This window comes from Labeo rohita, chromosome 4 (genome assembly GCF_022985175.1).
Source record: "Labeo rohita strain BAU-BD-2019 chromosome 4, IGBB_LRoh.1.0, whole genome shotgun sequence".
In the NCBI taxonomy this organism is placed as follows: domain Eukaryota; kingdom Metazoa; phylum Chordata; class Actinopteri; order Cypriniformes; family Cyprinidae; genus Labeo; species Labeo rohita.
In genome coordinates this window covers 34,666,496-34,694,485 of record NC_066872.1, presented here as the reverse complement: position 1 = coordinate 34,694,485, position 27,990 = coordinate 34,666,496, and the positions used below count along the sequence as shown (strand labels likewise).

The 27,990-nt window shown below is 39.2% G+C and overlaps 1 protein-coding gene and 1 long non-coding RNA gene across 3 annotated transcripts in view; one reads left to right on the top strand and one right to left on the bottom strand.

The window, feature by feature from the left end:
* Positions 1-23: 23 nt before the first annotated feature.
* On the bottom strand, positions 24-27,441 carry prickle1b (prickle homolog 1b). 2 transcript variants are annotated; one of them, XM_051108514.1, is made up of 8 exons: positions 27,215-27,441; positions 6,944-7,126; positions 4,843-4,956; positions 4,213-4,347; positions 3,174-3,377; positions 2,889-3,075; positions 1,641-2,486; positions 24-1,557 (listed from the first exon to the last, which is right to left on the bottom strand). In XM_051108514.1, the coding sequence occupies exons 2-8, from the start codon at positions 7,112-7,114 to the stop codon at positions 632-634; spliced, it is 2,583 nt and encodes an 860-aa protein (XP_050964471.1). In that variant the 5' UTR covers positions 7,115-7,126; positions 27,215-27,441; the 3' UTR covers positions 24-631. The 2 variants fall into 2 exon arrangements, with proteins under 2 accessions (XP_050964471.1, XP_050964470.1); XM_051108513.1 differs by lacking the exon at positions 27,215-27,441 and adding an exon at positions 10,162-10,363.
* Positions 19,851-27,990, top strand: part of LOC127164540 (uncharacterized) — a 35,713-nt gene continuing 27,573 nt past the window's right edge. Inside the window, exons 1-2 of the long non-coding RNA XR_007827676.1 lie at positions 19,851-19,938; positions 21,443-21,573. This is a non-coding gene — a long non-coding RNA (uncharacterized LOC127164540). The remainder of the gene's footprint in view (positions 19,939-21,442; positions 21,574-27,990) is intronic.

Sequence of the window (27,990 nt, the reverse complement as noted above, 5' to 3'; positions counted from 1 at the left end):
GAAAAAATCAAATTGCAAGGGAATGTATTAAATATCTCTTCAATTATTTTATTGACATTTTAATGTTAAAAAGGGATAGTATGGTCACCTGTGGTGAAATGTACATAATAGAGAGAAAATTCCCCCAACACTGTTTAAGCGCATAAGCATATTGTAGACAGAAAAATGTTTAAGGGTGCAGTAATTACACCTGCAGAGTAACATAACGAAACCATTAAGCAAATGAATAGTGCATATATATTTTGCGTTTGCAAACCCCTGGTCAGTAAAATGGCAAAGCTCAATTTTGTTGATCAGTAATCATAAAAGCTCCATCTGAGGGCAGAAATTGTGGTAATTGTTGATTTAACATTTGGATATAAAAATATCAGTATTCCAATCTTAATTTAACAAATATACATTGCTTGCACTATTAAATAATTTTTTAGTTAGTCTACATGCTACTCAAGAAATTTTGCTTTTCGGGAATAATGCTTTTGCTATACAATGTACAAGGAAATATTACAACAGCAAGACAACTTACACTCCAACAACTTAAATCTCAAGAAAAAATGTTCTGTTTTCCCAGCTTCTTTAGAATCACGCGTGTGTATGTTCCAGCTGCGGCATATGCAGGCTTTAAGTCTGAAGTCTATGAAATTATGCAGTTCTTGCCCTTATGACCTTTCTTTTTCAGTTTGGTCCGTGAGCCGAAAGGAGGTGTTAAAGCAGTTACGCGAGTCAGGTAGTCATCTGTGTAATAATGAAAACTTTGGGATCGGGGTTTGGGGATTGGCTGACCAAGAAAAAATCCCTCCTCCTCAGACTCTGAAGATGAAGAGGAGCATGTCGAACACCAGTCGTCGTCATCATCATCGTCACAAAAGTTCTGCAAATGGTCCATTCGGGCCATGCCCTGCTGAGCAAAGTCTGTTGGGGTTTGATGATAAGGGTGCTGACTGTGTGCCGAGTGATTTAGAAGAATACCGTTCCTGGGCTCTGGTATGCTTGAGCTGATTATCTGAGGCACAACATGCATATTGCCCCGATTTTTGGAAGCCAGGTGCAAGGCGTTCTCTGAGCGCGTTTTCCGGCCCTGTCTGCGTTTGTGATGTCTGTTAGCAGGACGTCTCTGTGGCTCCTCCTCCATGTGATAGGTCCGTCTGCGAGTCCTCTCGCTCATCGGCGGTTGCCTCAAGCCTAGTCCACCAAAGTACCCTTTATCCATAACATCATCAGAGAACTTCACTTGCTGAGGTCTGGATTGGGGCTGGGATTGAGACTTGGTCCTTCTCAGCACTGGAAGTTGCAGTGGAGAGGATGGTTCCTCTCCAAAGTAAGAGTGAACTCTGTCCTCTTCTTCCTCATCTTCTCTCTCTCCTTGCCCCAGTGTCTCCTCACGGTCAAGCTCAGAGTTTAAACTCCTCAGGGAATTGGCACTCCTGTGGAGCATTGAGGAGTTTAGCGTGCCCATGTTACTGATGTTATCACACTCGTCCATCTCTCTCTCTTGGTCTTTCAGGTTTTGAAGGGAGTAGATGGTCTGTCTGTCTTTGCTGTCTCCATCCACTGAAGCTCCTGAGAAATGAAAGACATGAGTAATTAAGATCCATTAAAGAAGGAGCAAGACTCTAATAGAGACTTGAAAATGAAATTCCTACCTGTAATATTTGAGAGCGCTAGAGAATCCATAGAATCTCCAATGTTGTGCTCTGCCTTTTGAAATTCACTTGTAATGCACTCCAGTGAGTCTTCATACCACTGCCTAGGCTCAGACCAGAATGCAGGTACTGCTGCCTGATCCATCTCCAGCTCTTGAATCTTTCTGGCACTAGCTGGACCAGGATGGCTGCCATAGGCAGAGTCTCCAAGTCCATCCTGAGACTGGGCCCAATACATGTCAGTGTGGTGTTTCCTACTTGCCAAATTGTGGGTGTTGATCTTCATTTCTGGTTTGGTCCTGTTGGTCTCAGAGTCTTTCATCATCCAAGGCTCGGCCGGCCTGGTGTCCTCCGTGTGAATGACACCCCGGTCTCCGAATTTCAGTAGCAGCTGAGTCATGTAGTCTTCATGCTCAGCCCAATCTTCCACACAGTCCTCAGGGCCTTCCTGCTCATCCCGGTCTCTCCAGTAGCTGTCCTCTGTGAAGTTAAGTCTCTCCAGTTGATGACACACCGTCTCTGTGTTGTCCCCACAAAGACTAGAGGTCCTGTAATCTGTTGCTGAATAGAGTTTTGTCTGCTGGCACTGCTCTGTAGGGCGACTACTCTTGCCCATTCGTATGCTACGTCGAGATTCCCGTGATCTGGCAGACTGAAAAGCCGAGTCTGAAGAGTCCGAAGCATGGACGTCCTCACCAAGGCTACAGTCCTTAGAGCAGTAGATCCGACCCTCTTTAGGAAGGAAGGGGCAGCCCAGCAGAGAGGTTTTGCATTGGGCACAACAGAAGCATTTGTCAGTAGCATGCCAGTGTACACCCTCATACGTCATTTGAGCATGGTCGACTCCTGAATAAAGGTAAATCAACAAGTAAGAAATGCTGTACTTTTTCAACCAGATATTCATACAGGTGTAACAGATGTCTGGTCCTGCTCTTGGAGGGCCACATTGTTTTAGAGCAGGGGTGCCCAAACAGTCCTGGTGGGCCGGTGTCTTGCAGAGTTTAGCTCCAATTCTAATTAATCAAATCTAAACCAGCAGGTACAGGTAGATTTTTTTTCAATTATGTAAATCTTTAATAGGTTTTCTACTACATGTTTCAGTAAGAGACATCATTTATGTTATATTAAGCCATACAAGTCTTAATACCAGGGGTTCCCTTGAAGCTAAAGTCTGAAAGAAGGTGGCCCTCCAGGAGCAGTAATAGACATCCCTGCCAAACAGTTTCAGTTGTTCCAGAGGTAACTCACCAATATTCTCCCCACAGGCCTCACAGTACTCTGCATATAGCGACTCGAAGCATCCACAACAGAATGGTCGGCCATCCTTCATGATGTACCTCTGTCCTCCTAGAATAGTCTCGCACTCAAAACAAGAGAAGTGTTTCATGTGCCAGTGACGACCTTCAGCTTCAGTACACTCGTCAGCAAAGATTATCTGTGAAGAGACACAAAATTAGAAATACTTACTGGCCATGAACATTTAGTTTTGTGTATTGGTCCTTTAGAAAGTTGTGTGTGTATATATATCCTCACCTCATCACAAGCTGAACACCGTGGCTTCAGAAGCTCTGCATGATGTCTACCGCAATAGATTTTGCCATTGTGGTAGAAATAGATAAGATCTACCAGAAGTTCATGGCAGGTGGAGCAAGTAAAGCATGCTGGGTGCCAACACGGTCCTGGGCCTGCACGTGAAGCGAAGACTGCCATCTCTCCACCCTTGATGTTCTCCTTACACTGGAATTCAAAGTAAGATTTATGAGAATCAAAGGCTGCTTTGGTCATACAAAATCATCCTACAATTTATTGGGTTTTACTCCGCATTCTTCTCTGGAACAAAGTTTTTTAATTAAAATGGACCCCCGTCTCTGTTGAAATGGTCTTCTAAAGACCAACTGAGCATGACCAAATGCATGATCATGGTCTTTTTATAAGTACTTTTGCCAAAGTATTCATTTCACAGCTGCTTCCCATTATTACTACATGGCCGTTGGCCTTGGAAACAGGGGTGTTGAGTGTCCCGCAAATTTTTTTCGGCAACGGAAACCAGAGACCCGAGATTAGCACTGCTCTGCTGTGTCTTGTGTGGCAATTTGTGGTGAAGGGATACATCTGTTTTTCGGAGGTATTATGATGCTAGACTTTTTTGGTTTGTGTTTATAAGTCTTCTCAACAGGAAACAACCATCTGAACTGGCTCTCATGTGCTAACTCCAGCCCCTGAAGGAGATGGTCTTCAGCCAAAGACTGTGTGTTGTAATACTTAATCTTTTCCATGAATTTTCTTGTCTTTAGGCCATAATTGGACCATTCGCCTGATTCCAAGTTGTCTGATTTGCCATGACAAGTCAACGCTGTTTCCAAGCGAACATAGCATGAAGCAGAAACTGCATTTTCATGACCGTAAGTAGTTTTGATATGGTCACAGGAATGACTGTATATCTTCCTTCAAGTGTAGCAATTCACAAAATCACCTTTAGGACTTTGAATGCGGCCTCTTTCGTGCTCTTTGATATTTGCAATTTAAAATTTCTACAGATGGTGGGAAAAATACCAGGAACGTTTATGCATACATGCTCGCAATTGTGCTGCAGGGCTCTGGGAAGCAGTTTTGGTGTTCCCCTCCCAAGTGCCTCTTTCTTCCTCTGAACGCTGAACATGTGGAGTTCTCGTCTCTCCTCATCACTGAGGGACTGGCAGTATCGGATCTGTGTCGAGGCAAAGGTACAAAATATTTAGTTGTGCAAATCAAGAACAGATATACGTTTTATCAAAGGCTTCATCTTCTTTTTACGGAGTGGGAAAGGTTTGTGGGGGTGGGAAACTCGTGAGCTTCCTTCTTCTGCCTTTCTGGGGCTAAGTTAAAAAATACACAAATCGACCTCAAAGTTTACAGCAGACTTGTGGAACTCATACAAAATGACAAAAGACAAACAATTTGGCCCTGCAGGGGGGTAAACAATGATGCCACACGTGAAGAGCCTTTTAGATCTGTAACCCACAGTTATGCCAGGAATTTGCTAAAGTACACAATCCTGGGACTTACAGCAAGCGCCATAAAAGTCACAGAGGAACTTTTTATTGCTGCTAGAGGAAAGGAGAAAGATACCCCTCTGTGATAGTACTCAAACATCTTTGTATGCAAACTTGAGAGGGATTTGTATTCTAGCAGTCATCTCTCATTGTCGAGTTTTTCCTCATACCTCATTGTCATGTGGTGGCAGCTGATAAAGTAGTTGTCTGATCCTGTGTTTCTCTCCAGGGCTGTTGACATATGGCACCTTCTCCTCTGGCAGGCACGAAAAGTAGATCTGAACCTGATGGGGAAAGAGGGCAAACAGAGAGTGAGAGGATTAGGGTTTGCTTTCAACAGCTGAAAGCTGAAATGAGACACCAGCCTCAATTGGTGCTACATCATTCAACCTGTCATACAGGCTTCTCCCGATTGTCTCCCCCAACAAGGGGGAAGTGGGTATATCATTGACCGGGACAAAGCGTTTAAACAGCGGTGTCTGTCAGTGGCGACCCTGAGGAATATTTATGGGGCGGTACGCCATTAAAGACACACAGATAGATGCCTGCTGGAATGTTCCTTGTGTTGAAGTGTTACTATCCAGCTGAAGGCAGATTGTTATTTCTGTAGCAGTGGGCTTAGGATGCGAGTGGGATTTGAAACGAAGAGCTGTCATACAAATTGGCCTAAATTCTCTGTAAATCTCAGGAATTATGTTTTTGCCTTCAAGTTGCAGTTCTTTCCACATTCAGAGCTGATTGCAGAGCATTTCACAGAACTGAGAGAAGAGCTTTCATGAGGATGTCAGGCCTCCCACTCCACGTTTTGAAAAACGAGGAGAAGGTGGGGGTTAGAAAAACACATTCAGCTTCACTTCAGACCAACCTCCACCCCCGTTGGTTCTGCATGTGTGTTTGTGTACTGCCTTGCTTCAGGAAAGTGCCAACTAGCCCCTAGACACAGTCTCATTTCTGTTTGCTTACTGCACACAGCAGGGCAAGAAAGCAGGTTTTCTAAATGGCTGTTTTGTTGGGACTAGTGCTTGAACCACACAAGCACAATTCAGGCAGTTTAAGCCAACGCACCAAGCTTTGACAGTGGTAATATTTTTGAAATGGTAACACTTTACAATAAGCTTCTGTGTTCATATTGTATTGCAAAACACTTTTGCTGCTTTTGAGGTGGGATATGGGTAAGGTTAGGAACAGGTTTGGTGCTATGGGTAAGTTTAAGGAATGAGTCAACAGTGTAATTATAAATGTAATTACAATGTTATTACATGCAAGTTGTTAAAAAAAATATGTACACAATAAGTGCATTGTACCAAATTATATAAAGTGGAACCGCTTAACATAGTAGTGGTGGTGGTGTTGTTGTTTTTAAATAAACAATGCATTCGGGAATTATTTACGACAGACAATACAGGTTCTAGCAAACTTTTCTGATTAATCAACATACAGACCAAAATGCATAAGTCATTAGATGTATTTTTGAAAACAATGCTGTTAATTTTCCTGTCAGAGTATGGCAATAGTTTGTTTAAGCATTTTGCCATTAATGACTTCACTTGCTGAGACTCGTCTCTGTGGGGAAATAAAATGCCTGCAACAGTTCGTTCACCGCAGGGAAGATTAAAAGCAATTACCACTAAGTCTCATGGTTCTTCATCATGGTATTTCTTTTCTAAGAGAAAATGGTTGACTTTTCAACATGTAAATATTTTCTCTCCCCAATTTTCCAATCTCTCTGTAGTCCTTTCTAGTTGTTCTGCCCTTTCAAATTTTCTGCTACTTTCAGCTGGCTTTGTGCTACCCATCAACACCCTGTCAGTCAGATATACGTCGCATGTGTGCTCAATGTCAAGGTTGAGAGGGTCAAAGCTTGCCAGACTTTGCCCACGTCAAAGTGTGCATTCATTAAGATCTGTTGGCCTCTGTGCAAGGTCATGTGCAGCTGTATTTCAATGCATAACCTCACGTTTAGAAGCTCAGACGTTCTTGAAAACTCATACCCAAGTGTGAAGGCAGCTATCAGACTTCAAAAGCTTGACTGGCTGGTTTTATATCACAACCCTAAATTGGCTGAGAATCAGACTTGAAGTAAAACCACAATTTTTTCAGGGAATGCTTTGAATCGGGTGCTTCTGTCTGGCATGAAATATGTCGAAAAATTGGGTCAAAGTGAAACTTTGGATGCCTGCGGATAATTGGAATACTTCTAGCTATGGCTCTCAGCCATCAACTTCGGTGAGAAATCTATGCATATAAGAAGAAATGAGGCTCAAGGTTTACCTGCTCAGGTCGTAGTCCAGGAGGAACCCATGTGTACTCCTCCAAAGCGCATCCAGAGTCGTCATCAGAGGTTGAGCTCCTCTGAAATCCAACAGCCGCTTTGGCTCCTCTCGCGTCCATGTCCGGTGCCCGAGTAATGGGCCAGATCCCTGATGTAGTCTCAAGACTCATCAGATGGGGCCACTGTTCAGATAAAAAAGAGAAGTTTTAGATTTTAAAATTTACAGCTGCATCTGTTTTGTAAAATATGCATTATCCTGAGGGGAAGAATGTTCTCGAAACATCTTCAGATGGAGAGCAACTCCCAATGCTGATACACAGTGTGAGGTTTCCTTTATCTACCCGAGCTTTGAGAATTGCCAGATATTTAAAACGAAGGGAAGTTGTGCTTTGAAATGTCAGCAGAGTCTTGCCTTTCAGGCCAAGCCTTAAGCTTGCAGATAAGATGTCAGTGTGTACACGAAGCGGGATTAAACACTCGTGGCTCTTTCTCCAGGCCTTCTTTATCTTGATGCTTAAGCACTTCAGAGTACTTTCTATCAGATAAAATGCCTTTGGTCCCAAGGTGTTGAAAAGGAACGCTCCTACTTCAAGTGTTTTGAATTGCAAATGAGCCCGATATAGTGTGTGAACACCCTTGTTTGGGTTGAAGTTGAAGCTTCACAAACCCCCCTCGGCTAGGCCCCAAGTCACAGAGAAAGTCCTAGCCATTCTCAGTCCATTATGTGATAGATTACAGATTGAATGTTTTATTATAGGTCTTGATTGTCCACTATATGTTTAGATGATTTCTATTTTTGTGCTTGTTATGACTTATCTGTTACTGCCAGTATTTTAACTACCCTGAGAAGCAAAGATGGTAGATTTGCAATACAAAGAGGCATTGATAGGTAGGGATATCTCGGGGCAGATAACATTTTCCCTGTTCTCTTAATGGAAAATGTCATTTGGATTGCCTCGATCACAATACGGCTCACCTTCTATGACCCCGGTCGAATGAAAATGCGAATTAATTTCTCACATGAGCGCCCAGTAACTTCTCAGCAATTACCACACCTGAATGAGATTGAATGGTCAGATCCCAGATCTTCGACGTCCAGTCGAAAGGCCAACCTAGGATTTTAAATCATTATGAATGCCTTTAAAAAGAAACCTAAAGAAAGAAACCGCTTTATATTTGTATAATATATGTATCTAAAACCTTTGGTATTTTCTCTGCCAACTTTCTTTACAAATGTCTTGGAGAGTAGGAAATGCCTGCTGTGGCTTCCAGGGCCAACATACACAAGCACTCACATTACACCTTGTCACTCGCTGGCACGGACACAATGTGTGGCTTTGTGGCAAAAACAAAAACAGAGCGGATCTACCCTGCCCTGTTTTCAAAGGAACATACGTAGGAGGAAAGGAACATTGAAGAGAGGTCATTTTAAAAAAGTCATAACAGCCGAGAAATGTAAACATGCTCCAGATGTACGCCGCTGATCTGACTGGCACCTTCTACAGGAAAGTGTGCATTCAGTGTTGGCCCGGGGAGTTACTGTGTCAAATATGAAACACTTATGAAATAAACACAAACTGGTGTGTGGATTAACTAAGGCTTGGATTACAATCATTCCACCTGAGGCTGAGATTCAACAAGCCTGGGCTTCACAGTGCCACTGTTGTCAAGTCTGGGATATGAAAGTTTCTGTAATGTAAAGTGTAAAGTAAGCTAAGTGAGTTTGACATGCTACAAACAACGGTTTTACCAAGCATTGATGCATGCAATATAGAGTCCGAAGATAGCTTAATGTGAAATCTGTAGCTCTTCATAAAAGCATAACGACATTCGTCACATGACCAGAGCACTTATTGAATTATGTAAACACTTTAATCTTAAAAAAATTGTAGTAGTTTGTGTTTTTGTGAACTCTAATAGACCTAAGGTGTCTTAGGTCTAAGGCTGCCCTAATGCCTGCTCAAAATGTACTGTAAAGGCACAATGTCGCATAAAACCCAGACTAAATTATGCCTGCTTAGACCCACCTCAGCACCTAGTATCAATGGATACGATTGTAATTGCTGTGTAAATGCATTCATGCCACCTTTGAGCAGCATTAAACAGGTTTAATAACTAGAGATACATAAATGTACTTCAGAAGTGCTTCTGTGCCACCTTTGTAGTGTAAATCTGCCGTTAGATAGTATAGTTCTTGGCATGTATGCATTAATCTACAATTAGCTTCAGTTTTGAGCAATTTTATATATATGTGTGTGTGTGTGTGTGTGTGTGTGTGTATATGTATATATATATATATATATATATATATATATATATATATATATATATATATATATATATATATATACACACTACATATTAAGTAAATATCATGTTCCATAAAGATTTTTTTAAGATAATTTTTGATTAGCAATATGGTTTGCTAAGAACTTCATTTGGACAACTTTAAAGGCGAATTTCTCAATATTTTGATTTTTTTGCACCCTCAGATTCCAGATTTTCAAATAGTTTTATCTTGGAGGAATATCCTCCTATCTTAACAAACCATACATCAGTGGAAATTTTTCAGAAATTGACCCTTATGACTGGTTTTCTGGTCAAATAACGCCATAGGTCATTTAAACCTGCACGTGTTATTTTACTGATCAGATACATCCCTCAATATTCAGATTTATGCATGGCAAATTTAAATTTTTGACTTATTTTTAATCTTATATTTGGACCTCCAAATATTTGCATTTTTCATTATATCCTTCACTCTGACTTAAATAGTTCAGCACATTTCCCAAAAAAATATTGGCATAAAGCTCAAATTAATGAGCCCCTGAAGTGTTAAATATAGGTTACTAGATACTTTATGCTGATAATTAAGAAAAAGTTGGAAAAAAACAGAAAAAATTCTACTAAATATACATTGGCTTCCTCCAAATGTAATTTGAATGATTGGATCTCAAAAATGTCCAAAAAATGAGTCTTAACATCAGGTGTAAATGGGCTCTGCGATATTCCAAGTAACCAATTTCCATCCCAGCTCCCTGATGCCAAAACTCCACATGGTCATAATAGTTATTTTAACTGCTGCTTTCTATCTGTCATCAAATACTTATTACTCAATCAGTCTGACTGTGTGATTGTACGCACTGCATAGTCTAGAATTTCATCTTTACAGTGTGAGACTAGTTTAGACTTGATTGCATTTCGAGAAGCATCTTACCTGTGTATAATGCATCCTGCAGCATTCAGGAGAAGACTCCAATTAGTGCATGTTATGGAGGAAAAGTCTAGCAAGCGTGTCCACAACAATATCAGGTAAATTCCGTCTAAATTCCCCTGAGGCTTGGATAGTCAGTGAGAATGCAGTTGTTTCCAGTGAACACGCTGAAATGAATGCATCGATGTGTGTGCCAAGTAGCATGTCTCCTTGTAGTCAGACCCCCCTGGGCCAGCCCCCTTCACACTGAAGCCCTCCCCCTACACTTCAAACTGCAATCCACCCCCATCCCAAAACAACCCTCGTCCACATTCCTGCTGTAAGAGAGCTGTCCACATCCTACAGCAAACCCTCTTCAATCCGCAGAGCCATTTGTTTTGTTCCTAAACATTCAAAGTCAAGTACATCCTGGAGGAGTTCATTTGGCACTGAATGTTGCATAAGTGCATCAAGGGCTTGTTGTTTCCACCAATGTTCAGGAGTTCCTGTTGTTTTTAGCTCTATTTATCAAGTCAAGGAAGAACAGGGAGTTCTCAGGAAATAAATGTTAACCTCAGATCTGGGATTGGAATAATGAATTATGTAACCTTACTGTACCTCTCAGTACATTTTAAGTAGCAGCTGTTGCAATACTTTGTACCTGTGTATTTGTGTCCAAAATTGCTTTTGGGAAAAGGTTCTAATTAGTACAAGTTATGGAGGGAGTGTATTGAGTCTAGCAAGCACCCTCATGTTCTTTCAAAACTGAATGACTATCTTCGTGTAACACAAAACAAGTTATTAAAAAATTGCATTGTCCATGTAGTAAAAGGCAGTGGAGTCCAATGTTGTTTTGGACCCTGGTGACTTTCTAAGAAGAGAAGGTTTGAAACAACATGAGGGTGAGTGAATGATCAAAGAATTTCTGGGGTGATCGGAGGGGAATCAGACTACACCAACTGTGCAGTATGTTGTTGATTCAGTACAAAGAACTGACTCATTAGAGTCGTTCTGTAGGGAATTGGACTACGGTGGTTGTGCTGTATTTTGTTGATTCACTACAAAGAACCGACTTATTAGAGTCATTCTGTAGGGAGTCGGACTACACCAATTGTGCTGTATGTTGTTGATTCATTAAAATGAACTGGTTCATTAGAGTCATTTTGTAGAGAATTGGACTACATTTGTTATACTGTATGTTGTTGATTCACAAAAAAGAACCGGCACATTAGAGTCATTCTGCAGGGAATTGGACTACAGTGGTTGTGCTGTATTTTGTCGATTCACTACAAAGAACTGACTCATTAGAGTCATTCTGTAGGGAATCGGACTACACAGAGTGTTCTGTTTGTGCTGTGTTGTTGATTCACTAAAACGAACCGGTTCATTAGAATCATTTTTGATTAGGGAATCAGAGTATACCGGTTGCGCTGTATGTTGTCGATTCACTAAAAAGAACCGTCTTATTAGAATCATTCTGCAGACAATCAGACTACACAGAGTGCGCTTTTTATGTTGTGTTGTTGATTCATTAAAACGAACCGGTTCATTAGAGTCATTCTGTAGGAAAATGGACTACACCAATTGTGCTGAATGTTGTTGATTCACTAAAAAGAACCGACTTATTAGAATCATTCTGCAGACAATCAGACTACACAGAGTGCGCTTTTTATGCTGTGTTGTTGATTCACTAAAAATAACAGGTTCATTAGAGTCATTCTGTAGGGAATCTGACTACAGTGGTTGTGCCGTGTTATGTTGATTCATTACAAAGAACCGACTCAGTAGAGTCATTCTGTAGGATATCAGACTAGACTGGTTGTGCTGTATGATGCTGACTCACTAAAAAGAACCGACTCACTGGAGTCATTCTGTAGGGAATCGGGCAACACTCGTTAGAGTCATTGGTTCTCTTATCAGACAACAATGGTCATACGGGTTGGTTCCCAACCCTACTTGTGAGTCACTTCTCACAAGTTCTAAGGCATTTCCATAAGCTCAATATCCCCCTCCTCCTCATTCCTTCAGACTGAGCTCAGTGTGTTGACAGTGACGATGGCCCCAATGGCCATCTCTCACCTCCACACTTCAATTGGATACAATGACCTTATTGTGTTGATTCCTTTCTAATTCTGGAATCTCACAAAAGAAAAACCCCTGAGAAGTCATCTTCTCTCAAGAAGCTTTAAGAATAATGGTCAAAATGCATAATAAGTTTTAAGGTTGTATTTGATCTCATCTTTTTAAAGTTTGCAGAGTGCATTTCAAGATTGTCCCTAAGTATCCAATGATAAATTTGCTGTTTTTGTCATTATATGCAGGGCCCTCCTCACACGCATCTCTGTTGGTCATAGCTACTTCATCACAATCCAGTTGAAATGTCACATTAAGCCCATGTGAAATTGCCAGACTGAACAATTGCTAAATCATCCTAGTAAAATTTCAAGCAACTCGTGCGTCTTCCAGAACTGAGAGATCGTTTTAGACAGCAAGATAAGATAGCAACAAGAGTACAAGCGAACCAAGATGGATTCCTCTTTGGTTTTTGGCAGAAGCTGTGAAGAACCACTTAACTATCAGGATGACCTTTGTTAGAAACCCCTTTCTCATCTTAAGATGTTTATTACAAATGCCACAGAAACAAGATCCTTATTTTTCTCTAGAAATCACGTTATTGTGAAAACACAGTTAGCAGACCTTCTTCCCATCATTTCCTGAAGCAGATTCACAACCCTTCCTGCTTCCTTAGAAAGCTTAAGTTGAAGTCTATTACCTAGTTACCTTTGCTCTATCTTAAAGGAAAGGGAAGCTACGTGCAAAACACCTAAGGTTCACATCCTCCTCTTCCCATTGTAAAACAGCCCGACCTTCCCCTGGCAAGCCATTATACGCGATAACGCATATTTCACCTCATTGCCACGCCAATTGACAAGTGTTTAAGAATGGATGCTGCCCCGCTGCATTCACATGTCAGTGCTACCTAACTAATGACACTTTTTTTCAGTGACCCCTGACCCCCCGCACACACCCAGCTCCCTCTGCTCATCTCTCTAAGTATTTAGATTTGCTCTTTCCTTCCCGTGTTAATGACAAGGCATCAAACTAATGGATCATGGCACAATTGGTCGCATGCAGCTGCTCCAATTACAGCAAAACCAACATTTGTAAGCAAATGCGGCTGTGTTTTGTGTTGGATGCCTCTCTGCACTCAGGCTTTGATATTTCTTTTTCTAATATCCTGTTTTTATCTCAGCCTCTGCAGGACGGTGATTGCACTATTGATTTGATAACAACCGAATTGTTGTGTCTCACGCCGTTTGTGTTTTAATTCACACTGTCAGAACAACACATCAGAGTCTCTCTCACCTGACAACCGTAGTCGCCGCTTCTTTAGATCAGTCGTTCTGATTTGAGTAACACTGAGGATTACGGAGGAGGAAGCGATGATCCATCAAATGTTCTTTCAGGGCACAACTGTGAATTGACACAGAGTCGCTCTGACATATTTTCCCTGTCTGAGCATTTTTGTAATGTAATTGCATTATGACAAACAGACATGCAGCCGGCTGTGTAAAATTATGACTTTAAGATCAAACGGAGGACTCTGCCAAACGGTTAATTTAGCAGTGGGATGAACACCTACTAACGCCTGCTTTTAAAGTAATCATTTAGGACAAACATCACATAATGTCATTGATGTTCATTACACAAGCCACTAGCGTGGTTTGTGTGCTGAGACACTGACAGAAAGTAAGAAAAGAGGTGAGCAACAAATAAGTTTGTCTTTAGCACAAAATATCATTTTTTTATATTAGTACACTGTAAAAAACAAACAAAAAAAACACAATTTGTTGAGTCATCTTAAAATAATTTGTTACCCTGCTGCCTTAATTTTAAGTTCGGTCAACTCAAATAAGTTTAGTCAACTTGAAATGTTAAGTTGTACTAAGTGACAACTTAGATATTTGTGTTTGTTAAACTTAAAAGCAAGGTAAGTAACCCAGCTGCCTTAAAATTTTAAGTTGAATCAACTCAAGTATCTAAGTTGTCACTTAGTATAACTTAACATTTCAAGTTGAATAAACATTTTTTGAGTTGACTGGACTTAAAATTGTAAGGCAGCCAGGTAACAAATTATTTTAAGTTGACTCAACAAATAGTTTTTTACAGTGTAGTTGTTTCAGCAGTAGCCCCTTTCACACATACAGTTTACTGGTAATTTACTGGGATCATGTGTGATCAGGACCTTGTCAGAAAACTGGTAAATTCATATGAGAAGTTGTATCATTACCAGTAAATTACCGGTAATGTGCTCAGTGCGAACGCAGAACGAGATGATGAGCACGTACAAATTCAGAACCCGCTGACATAAGAAGTCAACTCTGGCACAATCGTAACATTCTGACGCAGATGGTGCATTTACTCTGCGTTGTGAACTTCGGCAGTGTAAAATTGGGCTACTGTAACACTGTTGCTCTGGGTTGTTTCTCATGTCCGTAGGTTGACGTAACCAAAAAAAAAACCATGTATTTTTGCTATTTTTTACTGAAGGATGAAATGAGTAGCAATGGGTGGGTTTTGTTGTGAAAATCTGGCAACCCTGTACTTCGGTTTGAAGTCGTCTAATAATACAATGTCTTTGGGCCAAAAGCAGCTGCTGCACGAATGCAAACATTTGACAAATGAAAACACTGACCGCATATCAGTGGTGGAAAACAAAAAATTGTACTTAACTAAAGGTATTGCTAACTTAATTTACTTGAGTACTGAAAAATAAAATGACTAAGAGTAAAAAAAGTAGTTTGCTGAGAAAGGACTTAATTTACTGTGTTACAAAGTACTTTAGAATTATTATTATTTATTATTTTACCCAAAGATGACCTTTATTAGAAACTCCTTCTTAAGATGTTTATCAGGAACACCACTGAAATGGCAGAAATTCCCACAGCAGTTCTTAATAAGAGAAACATGAAACCAAAAAATTACACTTGGTTTTGCACCCTTGCCTGAAGTGCAAGGCTCCACCTCAGCAGTTTAAAAAAGTACCTGTTAAACGCAGACTCGCTCTGTTTATCCATTGCCATCACCTTAGTCTTTTTGTAGGCTACTTAGTACTTTTGGTGAAAAACTTTTTAAGCAAAGTTGAATACTTTTTTTTTCTTCTACTCAAGTAAAAGTACCACAATTTATTTATACTCAAGAAAATATAAAAAATTGTGCGAACGCAGAACCAGATAACGTAAGAACGTAAATTAACTCTGGGACAATCGTAACATTCTAACACAGATGGTGCATTTATTCTGCATTGTGTACTTCGGCAGTGTTGCCAGGTATGTGGTTTTCCCACAAAATTGGGCTACTGTAACACAGTTGCTGTCAGTTGTTTTTATGTCCGCAGGTTGAAGTGACCTAAAAATGTGTACTTTACCCCTTTGCATTAAATTTTTACTGGGGATGAAACGGCTGTGAGTAGCAATGGGCGGGTTTTGATTTGAAAACCTGGCAAACCTTTATTTCGGTCTTAAGTCATCTAATAAAACAATGTCTTGTTTACACGTTATTGTGAATGTCTTCCAGCTAAACTGGAAGTTTTGATTGGTTTTGCACCCTTGCCTGAAGCGCAAGGCTCCACCTCAGCAGTTTAAAAAGCATTCATTAAATACTTTTATTTTTATTCTACTCAAGTAAAAGTACCACAATTTATTTATACTTAAAGTAGGAATACATTTTTTAAATGTACTTAAGTACTGCAACGAAAGTATTTGTAATTAGTTACCCTCCATGTTTACAAATCATGTCAATAAATTTACCGGTATTTTGAAGCTCATGTATGAATGGCGCTTTACTGGTAAAAAGACGGAACGACATTGTCTGTGTGAACAGCACATTTTGTACAAATCCAAGACTTTTTGACAGAATTCCAAAATTATCTTAAATAAAAAAATTTTTTAGAAGAAACCTTGGAACGTTTTTATGTATTCAAATGATTTCTCATATGAGTTTAACTGTGCAAACTAGGTATTTAAAGCCACTTTCAGCTCATTTCTGCATGTTAAATTTAGAAGATTATAAATTAAATTTTCTCAACAAATTAGCTGCATTTGGGTGTAGTCTCTTTAAAAAAAACATGGCAAGAACCTGACAATAATGGAAATTCAAACAATTTCCTTACAATTTACACAAGAAACAGCCAGAATGTTTTCAGATAATCCCAAGTAAAACTACTACTAATCTCACAAAGCTCATCCCCAGTTCAAATATACAATCTAAACATTCACTTTATTGAAATCTCAAATGGTTGCCTCTCCCTTTTCCATACAGTGCAGATGACCAAGCATTTTACTTCAATCACAAAGTCCATATTCACACCCATTATCAGCCCATTCACATTCAGCCCACTGAACTCACTACTGAAGTCTGAATTTGAATTGAATTGACTGTTCACACCTGGAAACTGCCTTACAGACATTCAAGCAGACATTGTTTAAAGTGATTAAAGTCTCACCCATTTCTGCCAGTCAAAACACCATATACATCAGCAAGTGCTTTTCCCACTGCTGTGTTAATATTCAGAGTCACGGAAGAGCAAAAAGACACAAGCTGGTGTGAGATATCGGGTCATAAAAAGAAAACGGCATGCTTATATGTGCCAAAACTTTATAGCCCGCCAATGAATGTTTGCAAGACACCTTCACAACGTTATAAAACCTAATAAAACGCAATAGTTATGTTCCTGAATAGTCTGCAAGTGGAAAAGTCCGATTAGCTAGTAATGTGTAGAGACACGTTGTGTCATTAAAAAGCTTTTGAAAAATTTTCACACAGGCTAATTTAAAATCTTTGGACATTAGCCACCATTTCGATTTCCCAACAAGTACATAAAAGTCCCAGAATAAAAAAAAAGCATCATCTTCCTATATTAATCCCATGAGGATTTAATGCACATTGTGTTACATAAGCCACTATTGATAGTTCTCATACCTTAGCACAGTAAAAACAACATTATTCAATACGATTGCCACGCAAATTATATGTATCGCACTAGACTGAAAAGAACAAGTCCTGTGGGTTAAAAATATGTTTGTGTTCAGTCCTGTTGTGCATGAATGAATATCTCCATTCAGTTTGGAAACCCGGCCTGAACCCGTGTTGATTGTAAAATACCATAATTGAGACTTTAAAATACTATAATTGCATTTAGGTGTGACTGTACTATAAAAATATATGGTATAATGTGGGGATGATTATAGCAATGATAATATATGCCGTGCATGTCTGGCTTCTCATCTGCAGGGATCCAGTTGCATATGTGCATGCATTTAGTTCATAATGGGTCTTGTTTTATTACTGGCCTCCATGCCCTCTCCTGCCTGCCTAATTTGATATTGTTAACTGATACATTCCACTTTAAAAAACGAGAGGTCACGCTAACCTCTCCAGACACAGGTGGGCTAACCCGCAGGGGATATACACTTTCAGGAGTTTAACAATGACATGAAAGACATGCACAAACCCATCAATTTGATTTTGTATTGTTTGCTGCAATGATACCCAGGATTCACTCAAAATTATAGTTTATTTTAAAGGTATACACCCTCAGGAAAAAAAATAAAAAGATACAAAAAAGTTGTCCCCGAGGCAGCACCTTTTCAAAAGTTCCAATATGTATACTTTACCTACTTAGTTGAACGTTCAATGTACTTATGTACCCTTTAGGGGTAAATAAGGTACAAATATGTACCTTTTGAAGCGATGCTGCCACAGTGACGGCTTTTGTACCTTTTTTATTTATGTTTTTCCTTTACTTGTTTTTTTGTTTGATTAAGTTTGGCTTGGAATATGACCCATACTGAATGTCGTAGATTTGTAAAATTCACCCAGGGGATGTGATCCGGAAATGGGACAAGCTAAAACAAACAAAAGAGACAAGGCGCTCACATACAGTGTCCGCCAGGCCTTTTGTCTGACAGCCCGCAGTTTTTAATGTATATGTCGTACATGTGTGCATTCATTAGTCGTAATGAGAACAAAATTTAAATTCCTCCAACCACAAAATCATGTGTAATTAGAGGTCCTCTGAAAAACTTCTTGAGGGCCTCATGTAGAGAGCTTAAGACCACCCAGCCCAACAACAACTCCACTGGGCTTCCACTAAACGCAGTGGGCCTTTACCTCTACATCTTCTAATTACAATCATTTGCCTCATACCAAACGAACACCGAACATCTGCTCCTAATGCTGCTGACTGTGATTATTAAGGAGATTTTACTCCCAGGTCGGTGCACAGAGGAAGCGCAACAGACAGGAATAACAAGGAGAGGTACAAGTCCGTGCGATTTGTTTTTATTAGCGGGGATACACTGCAACATGTTGAAGCAATGAGCCTGATATGTTTTGCTAGTTCATTAGTTAGTTTTTCCTGGCTCCGGATCCTGGCATGCCGTTTAACCAGGTGCCGATGAAGAGATCGTTGACTTAAAGTGGTTGACGAACCTCACCGTCTAATGTCAGTTCACACTCATGTGGCTGTAACAAAATAAGCAGCACGGCTAGCAGCGTATTTGGTGATAGGAAAGCTCTAAGTAAACAATGTTTGTTAATGAGCTTTAAATAATCAGTTTAGACACTCAATCTTTTGAGTAATTGTCATGTATAATACAGAAATGGATGTGACACAAAGACAGCTTTCACAAGAGCAATTTCAAGACATTACACAAATAATTATGCTCAGCTGTAGTCTTGCTTTACACTTAAACCAATCATATTTTGTCCCTCCCCATTGCTGAAGAAACCTGTCACATTTTTTAAGATTTGTATGGCTTAATATAACATAAAGGATGTCTCTTATTGAAACGTAGTAGAAAACCAATGAAAGATTTACGTTATTTAAAAAAATCCACATTGTTTTATATATATTTCGGACTGTGGGGGGTGCCATTATTTCGGTAATGTCAAATCGTTGTATTCGGTGAGCTGCTGGCGCTACCTGTTGTTATTTTTACCATAATGCAACTCTGAATGCACAATAAAATACTGATACGATACCACATTAGTAGACCACAGCTACTAAAAGAGCTTACAAACGGCAGAGACAAGAAACGCAAGATGCCATCTTGGCAGGATGTAAACAAGCCACTTTCTCAGTGCGGATTTTACGCCATATCCGGGAACGTTTAGACTCCTTATGGGGAAAAATCGATTATAAGGCATTTGGTTTTAAGCCTATGCTTATATCCATTGCCACCTGAGAGAACAAAGACAGCACAGGCATCTTCCCATTCTTTTCTCCTCTACTCATTGACTGAAAATTGCACATAAAAGCCACGTAACATGGCATTGTATCAGTATTTTATCTCCGAGTGAATTCTAAGTTGTGTTGCGGTAAAAATAGCAACAGAAACTGCCTGTAGCTCGCAGAGTACAAACGTATTATGTCACCAAAAATAATGGCACCCCCCCCATAGTCCAAAATATGTATAAAACTATTTTTTTTAACGTAAATCTTTCATGGGTTTTCTACTACATATTTCAGTAAGAGACATAATTTGTTATATTAAGCCATAGTCTTAATACTCTGGCTTGTTTGTTTACTCTTGAATGTGAGTTAGGTTGACTAGCCTAAAAAATACTGCTGTTTTGTGTTAAAGAAGTGTAATTTATGATCCAATTGCTGTCAGATTTAAATCTCTAACTGAAATATGTTATTTTTTTGTAAGATCACATTTCCATGGAAATAGCTGCTCAGGGGAGTTTCCAAGATGGTTGCCTAGTGAACTGACTATGACTTACGTCAGTCAAGAGGTGAGTGTTATTCGTGCCTTCCACAAATGTGACCGTGGACATCAAACCTAGTTGTAAGTAGCACGGGTATATTTGTAGCAATAGCTAAGAATACATTTTATGGGTCAACATTATCGATTTTTCTTTTATGCCAAAAATCATTCGGATGTTAAGTAAAGATTGTGTTCTATGAATACCATAAATTATCAAAACTTAATTTTTGCATTGTAATATGCATTGCTAAGAACTTAATTTGGACAACTTTTTTTTTTTATTTATTTATGTATTTTTGCACGCTCAGATTCCAGATTCAATCAGTCAGCCAAATATTATCCTAACAAACATACATCAATGAAAAACTTATTTATTCAGCTTTTAGATGATGTATAAATCTCAATTTCAAAAAATTACCCTTATGGCTGGTTTTGGGGTCCAGGGTCACAAATGTCAGCAAAAGTCAGCATGAAATCGAAGTTCATCTACTTTTTAAATGCACATTGTTGATTATTTTCTGAACGATTCATCTACTATTTATTGAATATCCTTTGACCTCGTTATTGTTTTAAAAAATATCATAAATCAGTCTTTCGGCAGACTTCCCTGACTTCAAGCTCACATTTAGATCTGCCTTTATCCTACCATTAACGAATGGATTGAACCAATCCCCCGTCCTACATTTTTAGGACGTTTTACTTCGAAAAATGTCACTGCTTTCATTTCATTGCAGCTTTAAATTAAAATGGCATTCGTGGTCCTAAAATCCAAAATGAAACCAAGAGTTTCTATTATTTTCAAATGCTGAAGTTAGCATGCCTATTTTTGGCCAAACGGTCAAGTGTTAGTGAGCGATCCGGGGACGCAGCGGAGGCCACCTACACACCGTTTCTAGAGTGCCAAACACAGACTTCAGTCATTCTGATGATAAATTGTGCAACTGTGAATGTTATCTTGCATCATCCCCATTTGGAGGGTAATTACTCCTCTCTCAGCAGGGGAATGCAAGCCAGAAAACTGAAGGGGGAGTATGCAACAGTAATGACACTAGACCCCCAGGGCAGGTTGATTGTTTGGGCTTAAAGCACACATAAGGGTGTTATACAATCCAGGCTGTTTCACATAATTCATAAGATAGTAACATGACAAGCCTGCTGCTAATCACCAACCCTGCTTTTTGACAAACAAAACTGTACTTTACTTTCACTGCGAGTCTATTTATACCTGGTAGCATAGTGTTGCTTAAGGGTGGCGGTGATGATATGTAATTGAACACCATGGGATGATATAGTAATCCTCACATAATGCCTGTCTGTGTCAGGGGCCCCTCTGACAAAATAATGCTATTCTGTTCCTTAAAGCTGGGCTGAAGCTTTGCTTCCTCTGTAGCTTAATCTTTTTGTGGGCATGTGGTTATTGTAAAGTGATACTGCACATCTTTTGGTGCTGCAAGGACACTGATATCATAATTTGTTCTTCTTTGGTCTGATATGTTGCGAGATGTTTAAATAAATCTGTTTATCTTCTTCAGATACTCATGTGAGAAAGAAAGAGGAAAAAGACAATTTCGGCTCATTAGGCATGAAAGAAGTGAGTCATGGGAATGTAACGTGTAATCATCTTCATCAAGACTCTCTGAGGAGGAACAAGTGTTATTGAAAGGTAAAGCCCTTTGTCCCTGAACAGATGTCGTGGGCCCTTTTGATAGATTCTGGGTTTCTAAAGTAAACTGCACGCATGCACACATATATACAGTGCGAATTTCAGCAGCTTCATGGCATGAAAACCATAGAAGCAGAGAGAATGAGTCTCCAAAACAAGCCGTTGCATGTTGCATTTCACAGCTGAACGCGTTTAGATAATGAATCTCGTCTTGACGTTTTGCTTTTTCCAGCAAAGCAAACCGGTCTGGTTTCCGGGGGTTCATCATATTAGCACACAGGGTGATTCTTTACAACTTGTTACTAATCCTAGCTATTAAACCCCCATACCTTTACCAGCCAAACAAGCACACAATAAAATCTCTGTTTGGTTGTAATGCACTGGAAAGCCCCGAGCATTCATTAGTAAACCACAAAAAATGTATAAGTATGTCTTCTCTCCCACGCTATGCGGAAGAAGTCATTACAGTATCTTAAAAGTGAAATATTCTTGATCCCAATTTATACTAAGAGGCCTTAACTACTATGTACTTGCATTTTGAATTAATCATTTGATACAGTGCACTTATTGTGTACATGCATGTTTTTACATTGTACTAATATTTTAAAAAATACACTGTTGACCCATCACTTACACCTTAACCCACACTTAAACCTACCTATACCACCAAACCTGTCTCTAACCTTACCTGTATCCCACCTCAATAGCAGCAAAAGTGTTTTGCAATGCAATATGAACACAGTAAGTACTTTGTACTTATTTTTTGATGTAAGTACATACTAGTTAAGGCAACCTAATATAATCTGGGACCTTATTTTTGATGTTTCTATGTTGTTTGCGCAGGGTTCTCAGAACTTTTGACCTATGAAATTACATAATTTCCAATTGCTCATAATTGCTTCCAATTATTACATAAGGATTTTTAAAATGCATATTCTGCTCACAAAGAACTACTTCGAGCAAACAAAATATTTTGTACCTGAGCATAACTAAAAATTGTATTTGTTAAAAAAAAAAGAAACACTTAATCTTAAAGTGTAAAAGCAACATACTGCAAATTGCAAAAGGCTGCAATTTATTTTTTTAATAATACTTGGTGAAGCTCTATATAGCCTTATTTAGTACTCTTATTTTTAGGCCCAAAAAAAGACACAGAATCATGGGATGGTCGAGAATGGGAAATTTGCTGTCTCAATTTGAGTTCACATTGCCCGTATGAGCACTATGGCTTAGCATCATGACCTCAAATGACTGGTGAGCATGTGAATGCGAGAGATTCACGAGAACATACTTAAATGGAGATATCCTTATTGAATTTGCGACTTGGCTCAACGAGTTCATCAGCGTTGGCTTTTTAAGGCCTGAGAATGTGACAACGTTCACATGAGACTAATCAGAGGAGGAAGCGCCAAATCCATTTGTGCACAAGCCAAGAAATCTGTATCTGAAATATCACACCTGCTTCTATAACAGTTACAGTTGTAATGTAAATGTATATTTAATCTCTTATAGTGTCGGCGGAAGCATTGATCTGTACTACTTATTAATCCTTATAGCCGTAATTCAAGCAGCTTGCTGCCTTTCAGCTGTCATGATGAGTGTATGATCACCACCGCAGCAGTTGAGATGCCCTTATCTCCACGCTGTCGGCTGCTGAACGTCTGCCGCACGTGTTTACCTTGTCTCATCCTCACACTCTGATTATAAGGCAGCTGCCGGCAGCCGTCTGTCTGACTGAGCCAAATCATTACCTGCCTTTAATCTCCTGCTCTGATACTGCCTGTTGTGGGTAATTACCACGGTGCCAAATCAACTTGTTCTCACTTGCATTTACAAAAAACTAAACAAGAAAGGAAAAAAATTATCAAATCTATTACTCTGATCCCTTGGCTTTGCAAAAGATCGACTTCGTCTTACCTCATACTCATAACTCAATTTTTGTCTCCTCCCTCATGTGTTCTGTCAACTCAGACTGTGGAGTATGACGTGTTTTTATATTGACCCGCTGTTCCACAACATGTCCTTGAATATGATTTGTTTTTGTGAGCAAGCCAAGGCCAGACATTTGTGTTTCATTTTCAGGCATCGAGTAATTAGAAACAACTCAAGCATCTCCCACATTGAGCCAGACAAGTGCCTTGACCTACAAGCTGTCAGTCATGGTGGCTTATTTCCATTTTCTCAGCTTTTCTGTGCTCACATTTAATCGATTTTCCTTTTCTAATAGGACTTTGTGTTGCTTGTTACGCTATTATTCAAAAGTTTGGGGTCAATTCTGAAAGAAATCTTTTAGAACTACATTTATTTGACTAAAAATACAATTAGAACTGTAATATTATGAACGTATTACAATTTAAAATAGCAGTTTTAATATATTTTAAATATAATGTATTTTTGTAATGGCAAAGGTGAGTTTTCAGCATCATTGCTCCAGTCTTCAGTGTCACATGATCCTTCAGAAATCATTTGAATATTTTAAATTATGTTTTATTATTAGCAATATTGAAAACAGCCTAATATTTTTGTATTAACCTGGATTTTCAGGATTCTTGGATGAATAGAAAGATAAAAAAACAGTTCTGTAACATTACAAACGTCTTTACTGTCAATTTTGACCAATTTAAGGTGTCATTACTAAATAAAAGTATTAATTTATTTCAAAAAAAGAGCCCAAACTTCATTAGAACCAAATATGGCTGACCTTTCTTTTATTGCCATTATGATTAAGCTGGCACTGAAGACTACAGTGGCATCATGAGCTTCAAACAGCTACTAGCATTGACTTGCATTGCTTTAGACTATTTGGCTTCGCTAGTGTTGTTCCTGTTGCTATCTGAGGAAATATGTGTTGCCTAAGAAGCGGTTTGAAGGGCTTGCTAGTTTAAATACCAGCTGGCCTGTATCAGAATCTGACTCTTTGACTCTTTCAGCACAGCTAAAGAGCAGCTTGTCTCTAGCCCCCTCTCCACGCTTGGCAGCATTTACAAGCCGGCCAGATAGAAAGCTGCCAAATGTGTTTGAGGTGTGGGGTGATTTGCATAGGTGAGCACACGTCAGGGCCTCCCAGCATAAACGAGCCACTGTGAACCTCCTTGGCTCGCCACTAGTAAATCAACACAGATACATATACAAGCACTCCTCAGAGCGTGTCCTGTCGGTCTGGATCTGGGGTTAGAATCGCTCTTTTTGTCGCTTGCGTAGCTATACGCACACACGCGGACTTGTTCTCACACAAATATCCTTCTATTTCACATACTAGATCATTTAGTTATCGTATAATTTCCAAACACTACTCTAGCTTAAAGAACTCAAATGGAAAAGGCTTAAACAATGCTTAATTTTTGTTTGTTTATGTCCAAGACATGCAAATTAGATTTTTCCCATCTTTAACCACACAGAAATTCACAAACCTACCCTGCTGAAATGGTTTCCACTACAATACCATCACAAACACTACAAGCTATCAACTTTTAACCATTAAAGCCATTAAAAAATGATTCATGTAGTTTTGCAACATATTGCGTTAGTACAGTTTCCATTAAAACCAATAGAAGTCCCATTAGAGCAACTAAAACCATAACCATTTTTTAACAGGGTATTCACTGTCTAAATCGTTTATGATTTTTGGAAACCATTTCCATAATAGTCAGTTGCACAACGCAACAGCAACTTCAAACACATCTAAGAGATATTATGAACAAAGCAAGAGGACACACTACAATTACTCTCTAGTACCGTCAGCTGAAACCGAGCTTCACATGTGGTCGTAATGGCTCATCTATTAACCGAGTCTTTACATAACAATCTTAGATCTCTGTTCGGTGCCACATTTGGAAATCTGCCACATCCACTCAAGTCACCTGAGAAGCCCCAGGGGTCTAGTTAACTGGTTTGTCATTCACTCCCACATGGAGGGTCTTTTAAAATACCAGGCATTGCTTAAAGGAGTAGTTCACCCCCAAAATACTACCTCTGGTGTTATTTACTCACCCTTATGTTGCTACAAACTCTCAAACAGTCGTTTTTTACGTGACGAAATTCACTTCAGCCATTCACCTCTGCCATTCTGCCTAAGCCATACAAACATGACTGTGAGTAAATAATTAAAATAATCTTATTTTTTAAATATTCAGGGTTAAAAGGTACATTTGAGGTGTATTAGATTATGAAATTGGTAATTCATGTATTAAGTTAGTGTAAGCTAACGTTGTTATGACGTTTTCGTCGTATCTGTTGCTGAGCAACGGTTTTGAGCAACGGACACGACGACATCATCAGGCCAAATCCTCACTAGCAGAGCAACCGCTAGAGGACACTAACACCTAATATACAAAGTATTCGTTCGTTATTCTCACCCAAAAATAAGAAACAGATGGATATTATGCGGTTTAAAGTATATGTTTATCAAAATACCACTCTTACGAAAGATATAGTTAGTCACTGTGCGACGTTCAGGCAAATTCCCGCGCACACAAATGTTTCACACAGAACCGAAAGGTAGAGTCTCTTTTGCCTTATATGGAAATGGTCCCCAACGGCTAGTATTTAACAACTAACAGCATTCTTTTCTTTTTATTATGGAAAAGGTGAGTCTTTGGGTCATGCATCGGTGAGCTAACGTACATGTCAGGAGACCAAACGGCACCCTGATTGACAGGAAAGAGAAACTTTAATGCCGGTAGTGACCTGAGTGACAAGGAACAGCTGAGTGTGTGTGTACACACATCTGGAGACCCGCAGGGCTTCACACTAGACATCCATATGCTGTAGCCCACCGTGCGTCTTTACGCACTATAGTTGGTAGGTGAAGTGCGGTGTTTCTGTAGTTTAAGCGATGCCATGCATATATATGACGGCCTGAGTTCTTTTGCACACAAATGCAGTTACATCCTAAACCATTTTTCCATTAGTCATGTTGTTATATTTAGTACACTAAAATGTCATGCATACACAAATGTTTTTAATACCTTGGATTCTGTGGTTTTTAAAGTTAAATGTCTAGGCGGTTTAATCAGTGACTTGGAATGTCTGTCGGTATTATGATTTATTTTAAAACGTCAGTTTTGTTTTTATAATGTTCATTTTGTCTGGCAAACCAAAGTCAGTGTAGTGTAACCAACATGCAGAAAACCTGTTTGTTTGCTTGTGAAAAGAAAAACATCCCCTAAAAAGATCCCCTATAGTTGTGTGTCATTGTTATGCTATTTTTAAATATATGTATGTATATAGATATAGATAGATAGATAGATAGATAGATAGATAGGTTGAAAATGCGTGTTTTACTTCATGGTTAGACCATTTGACATGTTGGGGTCATCAGATAATTTATCTACAAACGCTTTCAAAACATATCAAAACAATGTAAATACAACATTTTAAGAATCTGGCACAAGTTAAAAAAATTTCATAATCTCTTTTTATTTGTCGTTTATCTCAAACGCGCATTGAAAGTTCACGCACTTTCTTTGCTTTCCATTATGGTACCTTTAATTCATGCCTACGCAGCTGGAAAAGATTGTTTCTGATTTCCCCGTTTTTGCACACCGCAATACAATAAATTGTCATTTTACGATCCTACATCATTTCAAACTAAATAAATCTGCCTATTTTAATGGCGTACAGAAAACGCAAACATACTTACGGGGGCGATATGAGTTGATTTATTTCCGTTGCTGTTAGAGAATATTCACAAATTGTGTCATTTGCTCGAGTCCGGATGATGGAAAGTAAACCAGCGGTCTTTGTAGAGGACGTGGAGCTGTTCAGTATCCAAATAGCGCGAACCAATGGGTCAGCATAGCGGAGACGCAGAAAGCGAGTTTGAATCCCAGCTGCGATGAGTAAACACGCAGTCTGCAGTCAGTTAAAGAGCCTGTGTGTTCAGTGCGCTGAAATGACATGAGCGATACTCTGCGCTGATTGGCTCAGACGCGCGGCCCCCTCCAATCCCTCCACACACTCACATTCTTGCTCCTGCTCTCTCACTTTCAGAGGGGTCCAAAGTAAATTAAACATCAGCGGACGAATGAATGCGCAAAAGCGCACATTGATTGGTGCGATACAGTGGAGAAATCAGAATCTTAACCCGTTCACACCCGAATTATGTTCTAGGGACAATAAGTTATGGCACTGCTTTATTTTTCTACTGTACCATAATTGATTATCATAAAAAAAAAACAGTTAATGACAACATTTTGTTAGTTCTTTCTAACATCTAATGTATGAACAGTAGCAGCCTGTAGATAATTCTACATATTTTTTAATAAAGTAAAACAAAACGTTTCAGTAATATTAACTATAAATACACCAAGAGCTAAAAATCAATACTGATTTTCAGTTTCGTTGTGGAAATTGTTCAGTTCAGAACTGTGAAATATAAACTCAGATTTGCAAAGCCAGAATTTTCTTCATGTAAGA

Coding starts and splice junctions, on each gene's coding strand:
- prickle1b (XM_051108513.1), bottom strand. Junction 4,957..6,943: donor CTGGACTACGACCTGAGCAG/GTAAACCTTGAG, acceptor TTTCCCCATCAG/GTTCAGATCTACTTTTCGTG. Junction 2,487..2,888: donor GGCCTGTGGGGAGAATATTG/GTGAGTTACCTC, acceptor ACCTTTATTCAG/GAGTCGACCATGCTCAAATG.